At 33.7% G+C, this 13684-nt stretch overlaps 1 protein-coding gene across 1 annotated transcript; it reads right to left on the bottom strand.

The window, feature by feature from the left end:
- Positions 1–703: 703 nt before the first annotated feature.
- LOC133191112 (cathepsin B-like) lies at positions 704–10100 on the bottom strand. Its single transcript, XM_061326808.1, has 9 exons — positions 10085–10100; positions 8735–8882; positions 6825–7043; positions 6447–6562; positions 4076–4160; positions 2955–3102; positions 2434–2547; positions 2137–2265; positions 704–1007 (listed from the first exon to the last, which is right to left on the bottom strand). Exons 2-9 carry the CDS (start codon positions 8867–8869, stop codon positions 928–930), a joined length of 1026 nt encoding a protein of 341 aa, XP_061182792.1. The 5' UTR covers positions 8870–8882; positions 10085–10100; the 3' UTR covers positions 704–927.
- Between the last annotated feature and the right edge of the window lie 3584 nt (positions 10101–13684).

Genomic DNA, 13684 nt, shown 5'->3' with positions numbered 1-13684 from the left:
TAACCCACGAAATTCTGTCCCCACGAACAAGTAAAATTTTGCTTGACCATGAACATTGACCCCCTACAGATTAAGATGATTCCACAGAGAATTCCATAGAGAAACTTGAGAATGCTTTACATTTCAAAGTTCAGATAAAAGCTAAATTTTTAGCGGCCTATATTTGTGGCAAGTTTCTTTCCAATACAGAAAAGGTTCTCTTTGAAAAATTTTCATGATTTTTTATTGTCCCTGTCAAATTCCTGAAGATTAATTAGTCCCACACTGAGAGACAGGTTGATTAAAAACATTCTAACAGATGAGCATGAACACACATTGTCACTTAAATGATTTGAAGTGCATGGAAATTATTAGTATTCAATGACAACGGCATTCTTCATAACCTTGTACAAAATACCTGCGTTTGTTATTACTATTATATAAAGATTGCATGTTGTTGAGTGTAACATTGAAAATTTTCACCCCAAGAAAACCATTGTCAACCGAGGCGCAGAAGTTTCTAAATAGATTTTCATCATATAATTATCTACAAGCCCTTGCAATATGTAAGTCATGAAATTCTACCAAAATTTTGAAGGTTAAACTTCAAATCTTTGTTCATCCCCTTAATTAAAGAAACTGAAACCAGTACATCTTATACATGTACATGTATTCACATGACGGTATCTTTGGTTTCCAAAATTAGTAACAACACATACATGTATCAATCTTTTTAATAAATTTATTTTTTGAAAACTTGTGTGTATTAAAGTATCAAATCTCATTTGTACAAAGATGTATATAAAGAACAACACTGCTTGAAAATAAAATTATTGAGCACCATTTTCAAAGTATCACTTCAATTATTTTTCACAATGTGAGTTAAACAACTTGGTAATCTCATGTTTGTGAGTAATGGAATGTAACAATGAGTCCGTAGGCTCGAGTTTATTGTAGTTTGGGTTCTCCTGCACTAATCTGGGACTCAATTCCACACTCATCTCGGCCTCGCAGGATCTTGAAAAATCCTAAAAACAGAAAACCTACATTTAATTTTCACTCTATATTACTATAATTTGTTTTATAAAGCAATTAACATTTTGTGGCAAACTTTTTTTTTTAGAAGTAAATGACAGATTTTTCTCATTTGAAGTATTAACATAACGTGTTCAGTTTAGATTTCTATTTTTCCATGCAAGCTAAACACATTTATTTTGTGCAGTGAAATGTTTTACGCTGGTCCCAAATTATACATTAAATTATTAATAACTATTATGAATGCTTTCAATATATCTGACAAATGTAGCAAATACATGTATATTGTGAAAGACCAGAAAAAATAGCCCCAATTTTAGCTTAAAATTAACAAATACCAAAAAATATACATCATAGACACTCTGTTCTTTTGATTTTCTTTTCTGAATATATAAGATAACTTTGACTATTCTGCTTTATTAAATTCAATAAAAGCTTAAGACTTTAAAATAATTTTATTGCTTGTTAAAGATTATGCAAAGTACATGTAATTTGAAACTTTTTCTTTGTCACAATTTTAAATGTTTCTATTCATTGACAGGATAGAATTAGATTGCATTTGGTCCCATGATTTTTTTTAAGATAAAGATTATTGAAGGAAAAAGTTATTTATGTGTAAGACACAACTACAGTGCACAAAGGTCATATAAAATGCACCATAGCACTAAAAGAAGCATACTGACTCCCATTTTTTGAATTTTTAAAAAAAATAAAAATCTTTTAGATACCAAAAAATATACTTTAACAAAAGATCTTAAGACTTCTGATAGCAAGAGCCAACCTCCTTAAACATTATCAGAGTGAATTATTTCACATATTTATGACCCTACCATGATCATCCAGTCAGGGTTGTAGGAGTTAGTGTCAGTGACCTTGACCTATTTCACATATTTCTCACCCTACCTTGATCACCCCAGTCAGGGTTGCAGGAGTTAGAGTCAGTGACCTTGACCTATTTCACATATTTATGACCCTACCTTGATCCCCCAGTCAGGGTTGCATGAGTTAATGTCAGTGACCTTGACCTTTCACATATTTATGACCCTACCTTGATCACCTCAGTCAGGGTTGCAGGAGTTAGTGTGAGTGACCTTGACCTATTTCACATATATATGACCTTACCTTGATCTCCCCAGTCAGGATTCCAAGAGTTGGCCACCAGCCAATAATCATCTCCGTTCTCAGTTCCCCACCCCAGAATCTTAATGGCGTGTCCACCAAGGGGTTTTCCAGTTGTGTGCTTATAAACACCTACAAGATAAAACAGAAATTAATAAAACACCAAAATAAACAGGTATGCCACAAATATAGAAAAAATACCTGTACTTTGATTTATATTTGACTTCACATCATTTCAAATCAACATGTATGATTTTAAAAGTGCCAAGGATACAAGCACAATTATACAATTAAACACACCAGATTTGTATTGTGGGAAATCAGAGTAGACTGTGAAAGCGCCCTCTACTGGGCCATTAGTCATGATCTCTGTCTGAATTTTCTCCACACCACGTACGCTGTAAGCAGACATTCCTACAAAACAAACAAATGCAATAATTTTATTGTTCAGACACATCTACACATGCAAGTATTTGGTTTTCAAATACAAAAAATATATGCATTAAGACTGATATACAGTAAAACATGCTTATAGCAAACACAGTTACAATGAATTGAAGATTACAGCAAATTGATTTTCATTCCCCGTGGCTTTAAATTATATTGTGAACTTAACAGATATAATGAATTACATGTACGTTTAATTATAATGAAGCAAAATTGGCCTTCCCTGGCACTTTATTATATATGCATATTTTATTGTACAAATTAATGTTAATTTTTTCAGTATAGAGGCACAAGGGGCTAATTCTTTTTAAAGCAGCACAGTATCATATGAAGTTCTAAATCTTCTTTCATCAATTGCTCAAGCCCTTCCTTACCATAGTGCTTATCCTTAGCATAAGTGACATTGTAGCCAGCTTCACATTTCTTCTCGCAGCGTGGGGTGGGGCCAATCTTTTTGGAGCATGGTTGGAGTTTTCCTACCACATGGTGATCACATGCCTTGATTGTGTATGGTAGGCACCCCTGTAACATGATAATAGTCAGGCTTATTTTCAAAATGAAGACATATTGTAAAATACTCAAGTATTATAAAATTTTAATTTGCAAGTGCAAATACACGTAGGTACAAATAATGCAATCACAAGTGATATTCATTGAACCATCATCTCTAAATACTGAAACCATGCATGCAGAAATTAATATGCCCCCCTCCTAAACACATACACTTAATATTTGTAAAAGATCATTAAAGGCATAGCATATCAAAAATGTCCTTGTGTATTGTGTACTACAAAGCATTAAAACCACTGAGTACTTATGTTAACCTGGGGTTAGTGTAGTCCATGCATATAGGAGACATATGTAATGGTTTGGGCCCTGGATATCGGCCTGGGTAGCTCAGTCAGTAGAGCACCTGACTAGTGATGCAGGGGTCCCGGGTTCAATTCCAGGCCCAGCCATACATTTTCTCCTTTCCTGTTACACATATTAGAGTGTATGCTAACCTTGTGCTAATTCTTGGTTCTGTATATGATACATAAATATGCAGGTGACCGCTTAATAGAGTTACATTATATAGGAATATTTATTCGGAGGAAATAAAATGACTGCATAGGACAGGTGACTACTGAATAAAGGTGACCGCTATGACAAGTTTGACTGTATTTATTAAATGATCAGGACTTTGATGCTGTCTGAGTGGTATGTAGTAATATTCCACTATCATCTGCATCTGGGTTTTTAAATCTCTCAACTTATTTGATACTCAAAAGCATATTGGGTGTGACCAATTTTTACACCAAGGCAGGCTACTGACAGATAAGTTGATGTAACAAGGAATTCAACAACCTTGTTTAAAGTCAGCATTTCATAAATTCTATGTTTGTTATAATGACCTTGTTAGCAAATATACCCTACAATTGGATCGTATTTTGGCTGACATTTTTCAAACCAATTGTTAAGCCTTTGTTCTTTTTTTGTTTGTTTGTTTGTTTACCTGGTGTGAGTTGTATTGCCCTCCGGTTACAAGACCATCTCTTTCATAATAACTCCAGGCAGCAGATGGGAAACCCCCCTCACAGCTGAAAATTTGAAAGAAACATTTAAAAGAAAGATTACGACATTAAGGTATGTCACTCGTCAGCCTTTTACAAAAGTTCAGTCAGAACCTCTTACTTAAAAACTATTTATTACAATTCAATCTTTATAACATATTTCAATTAAACAATCTAAAATGTTCAACATTCAATTAAAAAACTGCTCAAAAATTCATAAAGAAGCGAGATTTGTAAGGGACTATTTCTTGTGGTGGAAGGATATTAAGCAGAAAATTCTGCAAATCTACACATTTATTGAATTTAATATCTTGGAACTTTAGCCTCACATACTTTTACTCAGGGAACATTTTCCATTATGATATGCCTGGAATATTAAATATAGGTCTCAATTTATGTTTTTATAACAAAATTTACACCTTCGCTCAACAAACTTTGCCAAAAAATGAAGATGTATTAAAGAAGTCGAGATAAAATTTACAGTTTTTGGCCAGAAAATCGCATATTTTGACCAATATTACAAAATTTACATCACTGACCCGTAATTTTTCTTTCATTATTTTAAACTACTCGATACTTTTGACCGATCAGCACTTAAGTCGTAAAAAGTTTGATACATGAAAATATTCTATTGTCTATTTAGATTTTTAATACCCCAAATATGAGATTTTTTAGTGCAAAAAGGTCACACAATAATTTAGGCGCATTAATTTGCATGATTTGTTCAATGATAAATATTATTCAAACTATTTTACGTAAAATAAGATTATGTTTATTGCCATGGTTACATCTGATAAAATTTTAATATGATAACGATTAAAGTGATTAACCAACGAGTTAAATTTAAGTGCAAAAAGGTCAACTTAATTGTACTGTAGCTCACTTAGATGCACATTGACCCCCCATTTTCTCAGCAATTTTGAGTCATACTATATGAGTACTTATCCAAAATATACTTCTCAAAAAATCCTTGATATAACAAATTTCACGAGTGACATACCTTAAAGAGATTACCAAAATCTTTAATGCAATGGGAAATTACTGTATGTTTTCATCACAATTAAATATTTAAGGCTGCTCACATTATTATTACTGAATTTGTATAATGTACTAAAAGCTTGCCAATCTACAAAATGCATCAAACTCCATATCAAGTTATTTCCATACCTACTTTGGAATCATCATTTGTGGGGGACCAATGTTCATGGATTTTGTGTTTCATCCTTAACAATGATTTACATGCCAAGAAATGTATTTTGTCAACAAATCAGTTCATTGAATTTTCGATATATACAAGTTGGCCTGGATATTATGAGTACTTGATCACTGTAGGCGTGTACCAATTTTCAACTACAGTACACAATCCACCAACCAATTTCCAACTACAGTACACAATCCACCTACCAATTTCCATCTACAGTACACAATCCACCAACCCATTTCCAACTAACAGTACACGATCCACCTACCAATTTCCAACTACAGTACATGATCCACCCACCAATTTCCAACTAACAGTACACGATCCACCCACCAATTTCCAACTACAGTACATGATCCACCCACCAATTTACAACTAACAGTACACGATCCACCCATCAATTTACAACTAACAGTACACGATCCACCTACCAATTTCCAACTACAGTACACGATCCACCCACCAATTTCCAACTACAGTACATGATCCACCCACCAATTTCCAACTAACAGTACACGATCCACCCACCAATTTCCAACTACAGTACATGATCCACCCACCAATTTACAACTAACAGTACATGATCCACCCATCAATTTACAACTAACAGTACACGATCCACCTACCAATTTCCAACTACAGTACATGATCCACCCACCAATTTCCAACTACAGTACATGATCCACCCACCAATTTACAACTAACAGTACACGATCCACCCACCAATTTCCAACTACAGTACATGATCCACCCACCAATTTACAACTAACAGTACACGATCCACCCACCAATTTCCAACTACAGTACATGATCCACCCACCAATTTCCAACTACAGTACATGATCCACCCATCAATTTACAACTAACAGTACACGATCCACCCACCAATTTCCAACTACAGTACATGATCCACCCACCAATTTCCAACTACAGTACATGATCCACCCACCAATTTACAACTAACAGTACACGATTCACCTACCAATTTCCAACTAACAGTACATGATCCACCCACCAATTTACAACTAACAGTACATGATCCACCTACCAATTTCCAAATACAGTACACGATCCACCCACCAATTTCCAACTACAGTACATGATCCACCTACCCATTTCCACAGGTCCTGCAGCAGGCTGTTAGATCTTCTGCTGAGATGTGAGCATTTGCTTTTCCCTGAGACTTGATGCAGATACGATCAGACATGGCCTCAACAGCACCAAAAGCCTGAAATAAAATAAGTATCACATTAAGTTATAACGTTCTCTATACTCATAAATTGAGGAAGATGATTGAAATATTTTTAAAACATCAATGTTGAAGACAAGCACTGACTTAAGAAACCTGTTACAACTGTTTAATTGACAGATAAACCTACTGACAAGATATCCTCATTCCATCTACTTTGGCAGAGGCCATTAAGATCCCTCCCAGTAATTCAGTTTCACTACCTATCCCATCTATCCTCCTCCCCTTTCCCAGACCTTACCCAACAAGATCCACAAGCTCCTTGGTCCCTGACCTCCTTCAGTGTTGGGCAGTTGGTCCACTGAGTTCGGGCATCAAAGGTTTCTGGGATGTCCTTAAGAGGCACCATCCTTTTCTCTGGGAGTCTCAGTTCTGGGGGTGTGTTTAGATAGGTCCCACACATCATCTTTACATGAGCCAGTTGGTCTTCTTTGGGAATGTGGTCAAAGTTCTGGCCTGCCTATTGTGATACAACTTTATATTACTACGTACTGTAAACATACCTTTTTCCAGGGGGGTCATAATTCTGTGGAATCAGAATTTTTGTTCAATCCGCCGGTTAAAAATTACGCAGATTTCTTAGATTGCCACTATATGCTTTAAATGTACTTTAAGTAAGCTGAGAAATTTCCATGGAAAATTTGTGACTGTGTAAATAGCGTATATAAATACCACATGGAAAAAAGTACTTCTACAGTAAGTCACATACATTTTTTTTTTTTTTTTTTTTTTTTTTACAAATGAATTAGACTAGTTTAAATATTATGTACTACATGTATATTCAATTTTCCTAGCTATTATTTTTCAGTTTATAATCTAATATGTCGAAAGACGTGCTCATCTTAACACTTTTGAATATTTTAAGATTCTTAGCGAGTACAAAAGTGAAATTTTGAATCTTTGGAGTGGTGATTACATTTATCCATATATAAATTAAAACTGAAAACAACTCATCATTTCAAAAGCATGATGCACTCTAAATGCACAGTTTTCAGGAACAATTCAAAAGATGCTTTAAAACACAATGCCCTTAAGATACCCAGGTAACTGCTGACAAATTTCCTGTACATTTCATATGACCACACAAAACAAATACCGGTACTTTTCATTAAACTGGCTGAAAACATCTTCTTATAAATAATGTCCAATGTGATCTCTAAAGAGACATCACCCCCACCCCCACCCGAACAACACCACCATCAAAACAAAATGAATCCCCTTATGTTTCCAGTATTCAGTGAGTGAAAAAGATATATTATACTTTTTAAAATTGGTTCCTGTCTATAGCTATAGTAAAAAAAAAAGAAGTCTAACATTTCCAATGTTTTTCTGAGCGGTCATAAAAAAAATGTTTGACCTCAGAGTGAGATATTGGACCTGTGGATGAGATATTGGACCACTTACGTCACACTGTGGACGGTATCAGCTAAATCTTTTTTGCATTCCTTGGTATTTGACACTGACCGAATTGACCAAGTTTTACCACAGTGCTGGTGAAGGAAATTTATATCATGGAAGCCAGCACAAGATACTTTGTACATGTATGTCAAAAAAAAGGTATAACAAAACATTTATTGATTGTGTTCTCGGGAGAAATGGGTTTTGTCGACCCCTCAAACTAAACTGTTAGGCTTCAGCCTAACGGCCTCAGGCAAACAGTTTGGTTCTTAGATCTGACAAAACACTGGTTGCCCTCGAACCCAATCAATAGATGTATAATGCCAGATGCTTTAAGACTATATTTCCTTATACACAAGTAAGTACCTGGTGCTAAAATTGCTTACAACTAGCTTCCTCCTCTTCTTTACATGAAATTGAAATGAAAGATTGAAAAAATTCCACTTCCTTAAAAGTCTGAATTTCCCTAACAACTGCTCTTTATCAATGACTTTCTTCAAGCATTTCTTAGATTATTCATTTTCTACAGATATTTTTAATTTAGGGTGTAATGTTTATAATTCTTATACAGCATATCCAATATACTAGGAAGTATAAAGCTCTATTTAAATTAATTTGTATGCTGCAATATTAAGGAAATTATTGTCAGAACCAGGGGATTCCTCTCTGATCACAGTCTATATATTCAGAGAATTCCCATGATATCCATGATATCAAATTAAAAAAAAAAATTCCACACAATATTCTACGTACCTTCCATGATGTGTTCAGTTTGTTGATAAACCAAATCATCTCATCTGAGAGTGGCTCAAAAATATCTCGATCTTTGAATTCCACAATGGCACTCATGGCGCCCGCCACAAGCAGAGAGAGAACAAGCACCTTCATGGTCACTCAGGGGCTGTCATTATCAAAACAGATAAATCAAAAATTATATACAGAATATCAAGGGCTTTCAATATAAAAACAGATAAAACAAAAATTATATACAGAATATCAAGGGCTTTCAATATCTAAACAGAAAAAACGAAAATTATGTACTGTAACAGAATATTAATTTAAAATGTCCCACACCTAAACTGACAATTTCAAAAATAGAGTAAAACAATCACAAACTGTTAAGTTAAACCCAAACTGTAGTGAAGCATTTTAATATTGCATAAATGATTCTGCTCTTGCTCACATAAGGTCCTATATCTAACAAACATGTTCAAATTTTACAGTTCATTTTTAATTATTTATTAAGTGATATGTCATTGATAAATATTGTAATACAGGTGACAGAGAACAATACAAGGAAACCAATCAAAATGACAGGTACGTATTCAGATTTCCCAGCACAGATGGTTCATCATTTCACACATGTTACCGATACAAGCACATTGAACTTCTCAGACCATTATGATTATATATAAATTCACAGATTCAACATGAAGCCATGACATTTGACATCATGTTAGATAAAGAAGCATTTCAAACCCTATATTGTTGCTGAACTATAGATGCAACACTGATCTTGATCTCTTTAGCTTAATTTTCATTTATTTATGTTATTATAAACACTTGGGCTTCTTAATCTCACACAAGGATACCTCAAATACCTTGGGTATGTCGAAGTCACTTGAAAGTCCCAACTACTTAATAACTTATTAAATCTTGTTATCTCGAACATGTATATATGATCATGATGACTGCATTATACATGTATACATGCAAGATGATTAGTAATCATAATATAAATTCAAAAATATAGTTAGTTTATTACTTGACAATGAAATGGTGCACAAATATGATTGATATTAAACCTTATGTAAAATGTCAATGGCAAAATAAGCTCCTATCTATGGGAACTCGATGAATCGGCATCGCCGAATGGGATACGTTAAATGTTTTGTATGTCTCTGCAAAAAGCTATTACATCCATATTATATACCCCTCCATCAGAGACATAAATAATTTATTTACCCAGTACTTCTGCCTTCTCCATTATGGAATGGCCACACAGTTGAGTAAACATTACCTGATTACATTAAAAAACGAAAATTATGTTTACGTTAATTTTGTCAAAATAAAACATCAAATAGTACAAACATAATACTTTACCTATAAATCTCTAGAAAAACAAAATCAGAGTGTGAGTTTCGAACCGATGGCTAGTGTTATACCGTAAGTTTTATCACCGCATCACGAGTTTTACAAAACGTTGAGTCATATGGTAGTCATGTGACTAATGATATGTCAAAAATAGAACAATGAGAGGTGTTAACAAGGGCGGATCCAAGAGGAGTCACATGCAGTATGGAAAAATCCGATCCAACAATTTCGTGATTGTGTATTTTTAAGTTTTCTGCTTGAGATGTACAACAGTTAACTAATGATTTATTACACAATTCTATAAGCCTGCACAGGCCCGTAGTAGGAGGGGAGTCAGGCGTGCCCCCCCCCCCCCATTTTTGGAGAATAGCCTTTTGCTGTAGTTTTAATTTATAGGCTGCTTGGCCCCCTCCCCACTTTTTGTTGCAGTATGGTTGAGCTCTGACAAATTCTTTCATTGAAAAAAATACCGAAAAGTAAGAGAAAGCCCCCCCCCCCCCTCCCTTTTTTAAAGCTGGCAATCATAAAATCTCCAAGAAAGCTGAGGTGATGAGGAACACTTTAGTATTGCAGCCAATAACTTTTCAACTACCAAATTTGTTTCTGAATTTGATGGAAAGTTATAAATTTTGTAATTAAAAAGGCAATCGGGCCTTCACATGAAAAAAGTAAGAAGATATGGGAAGACACACAGATCCCTGGAAACGCCACAGGTACTTGGGGAAGGGACCCCCCCCCCCCCCCCCCCTGTGTTCCGTACCCAAAGGGTTCTTCGACTTTCTTTTAAAATAAAATATTTTTATGACACATTCACAAAGTATTACAACTGAAAAAACTTGCCTTTTATAAAAATTCACAATCTCTGATACTAAAAGTTCTCTCAAGCACCTGTGAAAAACACAAGGTGAGAACAGTTGCATAGAAGGAGTATATAGAACGCCAAATTAACTTATATTCAAAATATTTGTACCTTTCTTCTAATAATATATCTATCTGCAAATGAATTGAAGATTGGTTTTATTCAATTGTAATCATTATTCCTTTATCTTTAATTCACTTGAAGATAGGATTCAATTCATTTGGTTATAACAGAATCGAAAATAAGTACAAATACTTATAATTAAAGATAGGTATAATTGATTTAGAGGTGAAGAAATAATTCATTTGTACCTATTTTTATTTGAATTGTGCATGGAACCTATTTTTGACTGAATTAGATGAGTGTAATTTATTTGAACCTAGGTTCAATTATTTAAAGATTGGTATATTTATATGTACACCTATTTTACTTTATTTAGACATATCTTTAACAATTTCTTTAATGGGATCAGTACCAAAGTATAATTTATCACAAAAAAATCAATTAAACTTAATAGAAATCGAAGTATGTCATACAGAGGACAGTAAAGTACAGAATATTTTTCGTTTTCAACAAATAATTTACAAGCATAGCATATACGTTTTTCCTTAAAGATCATTATTTTAAAATACATGCATCTGCCTGTTTCAATACATAGTGAATGTGCACTAATTCTTAATTTTGTTAGCTGTAATCTTTCATCCTTTTTCTAAGGAAACTTTAGGTAATCCTGCTATTTGTGTTCAGTATACTTTAAAGATTTTACTAAAGAAGTAAAGTTTTCCCGTGTTTGAAATTTTGCTCAATTTTTCAATTGGTCATGTCAACAAAAGTTTTATTTAACTTAAACCTAAACTCCATATATGGGAAATACTTCTTAAAGAGATCAAGTTTAGTTTTTGTAGAATATTGAAAATCTTACTTCGCCATGAAGTGTAACTCTTTTTGAACGCTACCTATTTGTACTCTTTGAAAGCTTAAAACTAAGACAGCATTATTGTATGTGGTACTTGAGTCCAAAATACTTAATTAATCTGATATAGTACCGTATTTAAAAATGTTTTCATACGCACTGAAATCAAGTATATCTGGAAATAACAATCTTTCAGTTCAAGTTTTACTTAAACTATATCATTCAATGAGTGTACCAATTATAGCACAGATATCTGAAACTATAAATTAGATATTTTAAAATCCTCGGAATGTTTTCCATTTGAAAACAGCCTTGTTTGGCCTAAACATTGATCGTACTCAGAGCATGCTCTTGCGTACTACATTAACACAGTATGCAGGTGATGTCGAGTTTTGTTTGTCACGTAGTTTAGTTTCTAGTTTGCCATTAATGTCTATAACCAGCAAAACATTTAAATAAGAAACTAGCTCTGTAGTGTTTTATTTCGAGTTACATGGGATAGAGTAGACATATAGATGAAAGTAACTGTTGTTAATTGATTCGGCTGTAAATCGTCGTCGATATATTGAATGCCACGGCAAGAGTTTTTTCTTCTCATTTGAAGTTTTTGAAATAAAATCATACCATATAAAAATATATAAACAGATCGGTAAACAAAGGAGCACAATTAGTAGTCATTGTATTTCCAACAGACTGTTGGAAGACCAGTATTAAAAGACTATATAGATTTTGTCAGTGGTCAATGAGGAACACAAACATCTTTTGATATCAACTTCAGAGTGCTTGTATGAAGAATAAGAATGTTTTTTTTTTTACAAAGTAATTTTCTAGACGACCAATCACAAGTAATGATGAAATTTTTTTCCCGTATTTATTTAAGAAGCAGTTGTGAATATCAAAGAGCCATGTCAGAAAGCCTAGTCTTTTGTTTATCGTAAGGAATAGTTAAAAGTCACACGTTACAATAGTATTGATTTTTTGGGGGGATATTTCAAATTTTTTGAAAGTTTGAGACTCTGCATTTCATGTTCACCATTTTTAAGAATATCTTTTATCTCACTGCGCCTTTGGGTTCTTCTTCAAAACAGTCAATAATTTTGTGAGGAGTAAAGGTAAAAGCATGGTAATGCATTTTCTGAACATTGCAATACATCTTTGTTTGAAAGATTTGGAATCCAGTACGGGTACGGTAAACCAAAATCCACTTCGGCTGACTAGAATGTAAAAAGTATTTATATTACTTAAACGTGGTTTTGAAGAATTTCATCATTTGAAAGGGAACTGCGACTATAAATTAGATTACCAGATTTAGAATTATTAGCCTCAGTTCTTCTAAGGAACTGCGACTATAAATTAGATTAACAGATTTAGAATAATTAGCCTCAGTTCTTCTAAATTGTAGGCGTAATAGTAGACCATACAATTAAATAAAGACTATTTTATTACAAGTTTTGTATGAGGGAAACATAAATCCTTGCAGTCTTTCTCATTCTTTTATCACCTCCAGTCTACTGAGAAGGATAAATGGTACGCACTTTCTTATTTGTCTATTACGATTGTTTAATATACTTCTAAAACATTTATAATCCATTCCGAGAAAGTGTAGAGGTCCTACTCTTCATTCTTAGCTCATCCTGTGGCAGACTCCTCCACAGAATTTCATAGGAGAAATGAAGTTCCCTCCGCCATTTCAAAGATATTATTGTTTATAATCTAAAACAAAATGGGGATTCAAATTGCAGGATTGAAAAAAAATTCTTGTCCTTCTCTTTGTCGACAGTCACACAGTCCCCATATTCGTCAACAAAGTAACGTTTATCAAAGTTAAATCAATTTA

Source organism: Saccostrea echinata, unplaced genomic scaffold (assembly GCF_033153115.1).
Source record: "Saccostrea echinata isolate AGI-Se365-2 ecotype Australia unplaced genomic scaffold, CSIRO_AGI_Sech_v1 ptg000023l, whole genome shotgun sequence".
NCBI classification, from domain to species: domain Eukaryota; kingdom Metazoa; phylum Mollusca; class Bivalvia; order Ostreida; family Ostreidae; genus Saccostrea; species Saccostrea echinata.
This window is presented reverse-complemented; position numbering and strand designations above follow the sequence as displayed.

Excerpts from the sequence above, each read along its gene's own strand:
- LOC133191112 (XM_061326808.1), bottom strand. The coding sequence starts at position 8,869 with ATGAAGGTGCTTGTTCTCTCTCTGCTTGTGGCGGGCGCCATGAGTGCC. Across the intron at positions 2,548-2,954 it reads TGCTAAGGATAAGCACTATG|GAATGTCTGCTTACAGCGTA; the intron begins GTAAGGAAGGGC and ends TTTGTTTTGTAG. Across the intron at positions 2,266-2,433 it reads TTTCCCACAATACAAATCTG|GTGTTTATAAGCACACAACT; the intron begins GTGTGTTTAATT and ends TTTATCTTGTAG.